General features: G+C 38.7%; 1 protein-coding gene across 4 annotated transcripts in view; it reads right to left on the reverse strand.

Moving 5' to 3' along the window:
* Nucleotides 1–9,693, reverse strand: part of syt14a (synaptotagmin XIVa) — a 112,755-nt gene extending 103,062 nt beyond the window's left edge. For all 4 annotated transcript variants that reach the window (XM_088626091.1, XM_088626089.1, XM_088626090.1 and 1 more), the window contains exon 1: nt 9,678–9,693. In XM_088626091.1, the coding sequence (XP_088482217.1) occupies nt 9,678–9,690 (13 nt within the window). In that variant the 5' untranslated portion in view covers nt 9,691–9,693. The remainder of the gene's footprint in view (nt 1–9,677) is intronic.
* Nucleotides 9,694–10,385: the final 692 nt, after the last annotated feature.

The following is a 10,385-nucleotide window of genomic DNA, read 5'->3' on the forward strand; positions in this document are numbered from 1 at the left end:
TACACAACAGGACCAATTTTCACAGAAGCCTATTAACCTACCAGTATATTTTTGGACTGTGGGAGGAAAACATAGCACCCAGAAGAAACCCACACAAACATAAAAACTCCATGCAAACAGCACCCCAGCTCTAGAATTGAACGCAGGACCACAGTGCTACAAGGCTGCAATGCTAACCACTGCGCCACTTTGCCACCCCTCCAATATGGCACTGTGGAGGGAGCCTGTATCTAACCCAGCAACCGGCAAAAGTGGCCTCTTGTGCAGAAAATATAGATAGATAATACTTTATTAATCCCGTAGGGAAATTGATGGTATACAGCAATCCTGTATAATATAATTGATATTATACAGCATTATTCTTTTTGTATGAAAAATATATTGTCTTTGTTTAAACCTGTGTGTTTTTCCTGAGATAAAAAATCTGCAAGCACTGTAAGGGTCTTTTTCATATCCTTTTGGTCTGGATTCATTTTGATCGATCTTGGGGCAGGTAAAGACTGTTTGATTTGTTGGCTTCTGTTTTCTCTTCCCAATCATAGATATTCCCACATATTTGCATATTTTCTGGTACCAAGCTTTTGCATATACAGGTGACAGAAGATAACACAATAAGAGGAAATGTACATTGACACAGGGAGACTGGGTTATTTGAAATGTCCCCACATCTTACAAAAGTTAGATTAAATCTGACACTTCTGAGAGGCCCTGACTGAGCTGCACTACATAATTTATATGTATCATTAGACTAAATTGCTGTTTAAACTTCATACTAATTAGAGAGCTGCAGAAAAAATAAACCATACATTGAATTGAATTTTTCATGTCATCAGCAGTTACAAATATTTAGCTAGTCATTAGACAATTAGCACCTTCCGTTATAATGACTGAGAGGCTGATTATATATAATGACATTAGTGTTTATGAGACCTCTCCTGCATACCTTCTGTATACACCACGTCCTCGTCTTCATGTTTTAAATAAAGAAGAAAAACTAAAATGATGAAATATTAAGCAGGAACTCGTAATTATTTTAATATTTGCTGTGTTCTGTTTCCTTCTTTAATCTTTGAAGCAAATGTAAAAAATAGAAAAGGAAACATTGCCAATCCAGCCTAGAGAGAACAGAAACCTGAGGCAAGGAAAATGAGACCACCCTGGGGAACTCAACTGGATAAACTGTTCAGGACAAATACATCACAGTGTCTCAAATTAATTAAAATTTGCTCCATACCATGTAGCTTGGCAATAGTATTCCTCAAAGAGAAGGTGCAGGCTGGATATGAATAAAAATTACAGAGCAGGTAATTAGCACTTTTAAATGAACTGCACTTAAAGTTACAAATGCCAAACAGAAAAAGACTATTGCTAAGAAAGCCTACAGTGGCAGGATACCTCAGTCAGAACACCAGGTGGCTCTACTAGTTCAGCTAGTGCCGTAGCTCTCTCACTCAGTCGTTGTGACTATCCAAGACATCTAGCTTGGCAGACCACTGGAACACTGTGATTTGGAGAATGTTCATCCACTTTTCTACTTTGAGTCTTTTTGTTAAAGTTCACATTTTCTGCACTGCTGCAGCTGAGTGCCTGTAGCCAAGGTGTCTTGTTATGTTTACACACAAAGCAATGCCTGAGCACTATTCTATAGGGACATGAAACCACAAGAGTGTGAAAAGATATCCAGTTCTCCAGCCATTCAAAAGTGCACAGAAGATGCTAATAGTATAATAACTCTTGGCGATCCTTCTTTCCCCCAAAATATTAGATGTACGAATGCCACTATTAATGCAATTTTGGAAGAAGAAAAAGTTGTTTATTACAAAAGGATTTCATTCTGTGACACAAACAAACTCACGCTACTTGAATAAAACTGGACAATTTCTAACCCACTAACATCAGAAGCAAGCAACTGAATATGGAATCAATCATTTCAAGGATTTGTTACAGAAGTGAGAAACCCTGTAAGAACACCAATAGATATGTTCAAACCATTTTACTCCAGTGAAAACTCAGCTCATTTTAGATTCCTCTCAAAACAGAGCCCATATTTCTGTTTGTACCTATTCATAGGCAGCAGGGTACTCTGAGTGAAGTGCCTTCTTCATAGGCACAACAGCAATATCCCATTTTCATGGGATTTGAATCCACAACTTTCCTGGTGAAAATTCAGAGCCTTAACCAAGACTTTATACTAAATATGAAATCTCTAAATTACCTTTAAGTGCAAAACAATTTATTTTATTTTTAACACCTGTCTTGTCAGTGAAACTCTTACATGTGTTAAGCTCTGCTCAGGCAGCCCTCCAGTAACTCAAAACAGAAATATTCAAACCCAATATACCTTCAACATATTGTCCCATATTGAGAACACAACATGAGCACAGAAAAGGTAATTATGTGCTTAACAGAGTGCTTGTTAATATAATTAGTTTAATCCAAACAGCAGATATCATTCCAGGACAGCATGTTTTTATATCTCAAACAGTGAAACTGTCAGCCCGAAACATGTCAGATTATTGTTCAGTACAGGAATTAAATTTCCATATATTGAATTAAGAAGAAATGCCAATATATACATGTATACATACATGTGTGGATCTGATTACACTGAATTTACTCTTGGCTTGTAGCAGTCGACTGGCTGTTTCCAAACAGGGTCATGGTCTGTGTGAACACCCATCTATTATTTTGCTACCTCTTTATTCAATTCAACAGATTTGTGGGGAAGCTGGAGCCTATCGTGACAAGCAATGGGTGAAAGGAAGGTGTCCTAGACGGGACACCAATCAATCGCAGGACAGACACAGATACACACGCTTACACCAGACCCAAGTTTTCCAGAAGCCAGTTAACCCACCTGTATTAACCAAATACAGATGATAATCATAACTGGCAACACTCAGTGTCCTAGCATATATACAGTAGCATGTTGCCTATATCCTACTCAGTACCAGGCTGGTGTTGATTTATTTCTGTAACTCGGTGATGTCAGATCTCCAGCTCTTTGCACAGGCAGGACTGTGAAGTAGCACAGAGGCTGAGACACGAACTGGAATGCATGAGAAGCCAAGTGAATCGGTGTCTGCATATACAAAACAGACAAGGGCCTGGGGGTGTCAGGGATTTTAGATTCAGTTTTAGAAAAATCTCTTTGAAAAAAAAAAGAAGCAAATCGAAATCTGTAGGAAGTAATATTAATATGCACAGTATGAGTTTGCTTTGAAAGTAAATGGCCACTTCTGCCACAGCTTCCAAGCCACTATACATCTGCAGAAGTGTCTGTAAAACACAACCTTTCTTTTCTCCTTTGGAGAGTCTTCCTCTCCTTATTACTTCTACTTCCTTTTAATATATTTCCATTCTGCAATTCACATTCAGTAAACAGTGGACATCACTCTAACTGCTATATATTCACAGCACAAGCACAGCTCCTTGTCTTGACTTTGAAATAAGCAGAAGCCTCTTCTTTTGAATGATGCATAAATATCTCAAGATCCAACGGAGTGTGTGCTTCTTCACCTTGTGCTTTTTGGCTTCCCCATTTAGAAAAAAGCAAAAAGTGCTGTATGAAAACAATAACAAGCCTATGGACAGCAACAGGCTTTTTCTAAGATCCTCTCTGAAATGGTTGCCCAGTTGTCTTCCTTGAGCATTTCATTCCAGGGCAACAACAAGGACACTGGATGCCCATTTCAGACTGCATGTCAGAGCACTGAAGAATAAAGCCCTCTCCAGGCCTACAGTCCAACATTTACCTCCCTCAGTCATGATCACACTGACCTTTCTGTCTGTGTCACAGGGAATCAAAGACACCTGTGAAAGAAAGGCATCAGGGGTCAAACTCATCCTTAGAATAGGTTCACAAAAAACCCCAGCACTCTGTGATCAACTCATCTCTTTCTAATTTCTTTCTTCCCAGATTGCCGTATTCCAATTCTCTCCTTGGAATTTACATCTTGAATTTTTGCTTCCCTTCAATTTGATCTCTGGTGAGGTGTAAAGCAGTGGGTAAGTCTCTAGACTCATAGCTGGTGGGTTGTGCTCTGTTTTGTACCTTGATTGAGGTACTGTACTTCACCATAGTCACTCCAGTCCTGTGTAAATGGGGACCAGTATTGGCCCTGTGATGGATTGGTGTCCTGTCCAGGGGGTGGAATAATGTGCTCTCTCTTCAGCTTCACAACACAGAAATCAGCACAAGCTCTGGCCCAACAAGCCACTGTGGTTTCAATATGGGAAACCTTGCACCTTCTCTTCCTTCTGCTTTCTCTGTCCCACCTCTTCCCCTCTTATTTCTGTCCTCCTTGTGTAATTTGCACTCATTTGGCTTTGCTTGTCCTCATGGAATTAACCTCCACTTGTTCCTTTGCAACCTACACATACATCTCCCTGCTCTAACCTCTACTGTATCTGGTATCATCACAAAGCTAATCTGCCTTTTTAATCATTTCAAATCCCCCCCTTCCACTGCTCCTAATTTAAGTCTATTTTCATACTCCAGTAGGAACTTTAAAACTCTCCAGTCTGGTAGCTAGTTCTGATTTACAATCCATACAGAGAATTCAATACCAATATATATTTTGCCAGCTCAGTGTATGCTGGAAATATTTTTTCTGTTTTTTACAACCACGTGAATTTGCAGTGATCTCATTACACATGAAGGTGTTTCATACTCATATTGACCTCAATGCAGCTCATTTCTTTCTAAAGTATGTAATAAAACATACGGTATGTGCAACTGATTACTGTTCCTAGCCTTTACACCAGTGGCGCATAAAATATTTATGTACCATTGCAAATGCTCGCCTCAGTTGCCAAAGGATTCCTTTAAGTCCCTTATGGAAAAATGTAAAGCATGTGTTTATATCAGGTATAGAAAAGTAATAAATGCACATAAGATAGAGTTCAAGTTAATTAAGAGATTTTCTATTCCTAATAATCTGAAAAATCCACAAATAATACAGATAAACCTGTGATTTGACAGAGTTCATTTTGAATCCTTAATATCCAGGGTCCTACAGATTCCCAGGTTATCTTTAGCTTTGTAGTTCTTAAAGACTTAGGCATATACAGTATTAACTCAAGGCTTCCCCAAATCCACAATTCTCTCTACATATATTACTGTGTCTTTATAATGGCTTTCTGTTTGCCAGGAACGTGTTCTATATATCTAACAGAATGTTGCCATAATACCACACACAAGACAACCTCTTTCATAATAAAATGTAAGAAGAGGAGGTGAAAGTGTTTCAAGTTAACCACACATGACAACTGATGATGCAAAATGAGCAAACTGCATTTCCAGGTGGACAGTACTAGAAGATTAGAAAAACAGACCTGTACTGAGACCACTACTGAGTCTCTGAAACCGGGGAGATAATATAGTGCTTTTGACCTACTGGTGAATTATGAAAACTGGAAATTTGTCATACTCTATGCAGTATTAAGTTTAGAATTCACATCCTACGTGGAAGAAAAGAAAAATTGCAAATGAGATAACAGCTGAAGTTCACAAGTGAGCACTAATCAGCTGTGAACACTGGTAATAGGCTCGTTCTAGAAAGCCACCTCCCAGATCTCTGAAGAGATCCAGTGAAAAAGAAATGCATGGCACTGGCATTTAGAACACACAGAAACTGCACCTTTCTGTGAAGTCCGAGCTCAAACCTTAGGGCTGTGTCAAAACAGAAAGAACCAAAATTCCATTTTGAAGCTGAAAGTGAATGTGAAATAGGATCGAAAGATCTAATAAATTCTCTTTCTCCTGAGAAACACGTTAACTCTCTCAGTTGAGGTGATTTGCATCTGTGTTACATTGAGAGATGAAAATGAACTTAACGTTTTGCTATCATCGCACTTTGATCTTTGCATTAGAACGTTTCGATTGCTACAATATTTCACTGGCTTAAGAACACAAATATATATACTTACAATGAGGCTATCAGTTATAAATGAAATGACCATGCCAGAAGTTACCAATTGCATGCATCAATCACATGAAACTAAAGTAACATTAAACATTTATCTATGATGAGCTCATGTTAGAACCACCTGCATTTGTAAATATTGTATTTTAATGAGTAAATGAGGCCATTTATCCTCACTCAATTTTTTTGCTAATCATTTTTAGTATCTGCAAATGAAGAAAAGGGGGGATCTTAAAAATGAATTGCAATCTGCTGAATAAAAAAAGTGCATTTATGAATTAAAAAATGATAACAGCATTTATCACCATGTAAAAAAAACCCCATAGATTTCATGAATAATATTCCATGTGTATTAGTTACAGTCAAACTGAAAGGGAAAATGAAACTCAATTTCTTCACAGCTTTTGCTTTCCTCAGGTTTAAAACTTCAAATGGCCACTCACATGGTACAATCTGCAGCACCCTAAATGGAATGAAATCAGATTTCAACTGCATTACTTTTGGACAAAACTAAAAAGGATGCATAAATGAACTTCACAATAATTCCCTTTCACCATAACATGAGAAAGGTTTTGAATGAAAGAAGACCCTTAGACCCATCTGCAGCAGCATGTACAGTATGAGCGATAGGAACAGTGGATCTGGTCAATGCAATAAAAATACATTCACAAGGCCTGAGTACCACATCACCTCTTTCAGCCAGCCATGTGATTAACTAGAATGTGGTCACCTACTAGATAGCTGTAATACGCTGTACTTCACATGTGTGGAACAATGGAAAGACACTTTGTAATGCTGAGGCACCTCACATTTCCTCATACTGTTCAGCCACATACTATATACTTGACATAAGTCTGTTAAACTAGATTCACAATCTTCCTTGAAATGCCATGCAATCGAAACACTTTTTCACAGACCAAATAGCAGTTCAGAGTCAAATCTTGCTTGCTGTTCATCTGTCAATCTCTCCGACAGCTGCTGGCAGGAGTGAGAAATTACAAAGCAGCTGGGACCCTACATACTGTACCTTTCCCCTGGCTGGAATCTACAGAGCAAGATCAGCTTCAGCTGTGCTCCTTAGCCATTTGCCCCCCAGGGTCCTGTCAGGAGTGCCTTCCTAACTGCTGCTTAAAACTGAGTTCAACCTTTCCAGCCCGTCTCGGGGTGTAGCAAGGAGACAGACAGCCAGCCAGCCAGCAGGATTCTGAGTTTGCAATGAAAGTTCTGGAGAAACGACAGCAGCCAAGTTCAAGTGTCCTCCACTGTCCTACATCATAATCATTCCTGATGACATTTCCTTAACTCTCAGAAACTATAAATACCACTCATCAGCCTTTTCTCCTTTGCATTTGTCTTTTGCATCCCTATTAGCAAATGAAATGACCGCCCTCTTTGCTAAGTCACTCTGAAAATCAAAATTAACCTGATTAATACAACAGTGTCAGTCACTTGCCAATGAATATAGAGAGAGGCCTGCGTACGTTTCTTTTTAGATTGCGTTATTCATTTAAGAGCTTATATAGAAAGAATATTTTCTTTTAAGATATGAAAGTGTACCCTAACTGAAAATGCTTTCTAAATGTATCTAAACTGCTCAGGTATTTTTGAATACATTAATTGTATCCTGTATAATGTCACCGATCGGGTACAGTTTATGTGTCAACAGGTATTCAGTTCCTCTCATTAAAAGACAGTTCCTCTTAGATTAAAACAGATACAAAACATAAACGGTCTGGCTGTGGAGCCCTGGGTCTTGACCCCCACCCACGGCAGACAGAGACCTCAGGTATATGAGACAAAACAATAACGGCAAATTACTTTCAAAATCTCCCCGTTCATTTAAAGATTTCAATCTCCCACATTTTCTCTCGAATTTGTCTCCCAGAGACTGATATCTTTAGCCCCCTTTCTCATTCTCCCTATGTTCCATTCTCACACTGTCTCCCTCTTGTCCTCCTATCCCACCCCTTTTCCTCATCCTCCTGCTCTTTCAATCATCCCCTCCCCACCCACACGCACCTGGAGAGGCACCACAGCCTTTTTACTTTTCAGCCTTGAATTAACCCCTACTCATTCTTAATATATATATATATGTGTGCCTCCACCCACAAACACAACCTCATGCACAATCTAGAGACACTAGCTAACCCAGCCAATCTGTATTTGGAAGGTGGGAGGACTGGAGCACCCTAACAAACCCCACACAGACACACATCATTATGTACAGATCCATACACTGTATGGTTAATCACACCTGTTGCTGATTCTGGAAAAACCAAATGTAACTTCGAATAGGATGAGAATCCCTGAAGAAAACGGCAAATGTTTCAGGTTAATATGAGGACCACTGTGAATCCTGTAATCTATAGCAAGAACAAGTATCTGAAAATCACAATTTGACACAGTCAGGTAAAAACAAAATCAATGCAAAGCGTCTGTAAAGACGGATAAGAAAAACGTTGTTAAACTACAACTTGAACAATTAAAATACGAAGTACAGTTTAAAAATGTTTGAGAAGGTACAATAAAAAGCTTAAAAATAAAGACGAAATTGGAGGACGTGTTAAAACATTTTCGTCTCGCTATGAATTAATTAACATTGTCGTATCTCTGTTCCTGAGTAGGTGTTTATGTGGCGGAGATACTCCCGTGGGTGTAGGTGTGTAGGTGTCTGTGTGTACGCGTACAATTCATGTCAAGCTAAAGAATAAAATGTCAAACTCTACTCAGTAAAATCGTGATGAGCTACTATACCACCTAAGCCAACTTAGTGAATTCATCGTATCTGGCACGAAAGAAACTAAATCCTCACAGCCAGCAAGCGATAAATGTTCGTTGCTACTCAAAAATAGACAATACCATAAGAAGCGCAGACACTGGAAAGGCTGCAACACAATAATACCAGTTCAACATACAGTAATTTATGTTGAAAGAGACGGGCAATTATCAGAATTTAAACCCCATTCATACCCATAAGCATTTCTCCGGAAAACAGCTGTCTGGAAGCCAGTTTTATTATGGAAAATTAACAAAAGCACGTTTCCGCGGGTGAAATCGTTTTACTGATGAACATGCAACGTACCGTTATCGTATAACAAAGCTGTTCAGCAATTCCCTGCGGAAAAGCGACTGTTCAGCATAATAAAATAATATTTTCTCTCTCTTTTTACAGCTTAGTAAACTCACACCAGGATGCAGCACCAAGCAACTGTTGGGCATCAATGAATTGAGCTTTATATTTGCACTTGCAATTCCGTGCGCGTCCTTCAAACTTCTTCTAGAGTATCTGAGTATTTTTTTTTATCACGATCGCCTCTTAAGTATCCGAACGATGCCTTTAAAAAAAAAAACATGCAGCACTCATGAAAAGCATCTCTGGCACCTGAATTTCGCCTTAAGGCACAGACATCGTGTGCAGTCAGTGCTTACTCTACTGTTTGCACTGCAGTTTCTCCCCGCGGTCCTGTAGCGCGGATAGGAGCTGTCCTTTCAGCACCACACAAGCCGCTACCGGAGCGCATGAACTGGACAGCACTACCACGGTACGGCTTGGGGATTACCATATCTTCGCCGTCTTCATCACCAGCAAAACACTCAAACTTTTACAACAATTAATTAAAATTCCCTTCCGCCCCAGGCTCGTTCGCAGAGTCTGCCTAGACTTTCGTGCTGTCCCCTGAACATGTACCTTCAGGAAATATTATGTAGAAGTTATTAATGAGAAGAAGAGACCGTTATTGGCCTACTTACCATCAATCGCCATGATGTTCTGTTTTGGATTTAACCAAGCCGAGTGATAAAGACAGGGGAGAAGGAGGATGTTCGAAGTTGCGAAAAAATAAGGGGGAGAGAGGAGGAAAATTAAATGGTACCGTCCTACTGTTTAAGGCTGTATTATTTATTTATTTTTTAAATAAATAGTTATGACATTTTATATTGTTCAAAGTACAGTAGATATGAATGTTTTTTTTAATGATTAATGGGTTAAATCTAAAATGTTTGAAGAGGTATTTATCTTTTGTATACTGTATGTGCAAATTTATAGTCACACTGGTCCAAGTCCAGCATATACATTTTTGGACAGACAAAAAAAAACCAAACAATATACAGTGTATATATATATTCATATTTTATAACAATATGATAAATTGTTAAATATATATATATATTTAAGAAAAGCATGGAAATAAGTCTGCTGTGACAGCAGAAGTACCACCTCAGCTTAGAAGCTAAGCAAGGCAGAGCCTGGGAAAAGCCAGTTTGCAGTGGTACAGGTGGACCAGTAGGTGGCACTCTTTCTTCTGACTCAGAAATTCCAAACCAGAATCCTAGTTTACTGATCAGGACAATGTGCCAAATCTATTTGTATAATATATGTTTAGTTTGTATAATAAGTCAAGCTAAATATTTTTTATATATTTCAACCAGTTGTTATTTGGAAATGACCTACAAACCCTG

The sequence above is a fragment of the Lepisosteus platostomus genome, chromosome 3, assembly GCF_059453375.1.
Source record: "Lepisosteus platostomus isolate fLepPlt1 chromosome 3, fLepPlt1.hap1, whole genome shotgun sequence".
Classification (NCBI taxonomy): domain Eukaryota; kingdom Metazoa; phylum Chordata; class Actinopteri; order Semionotiformes; family Lepisosteidae; genus Lepisosteus; species Lepisosteus platostomus.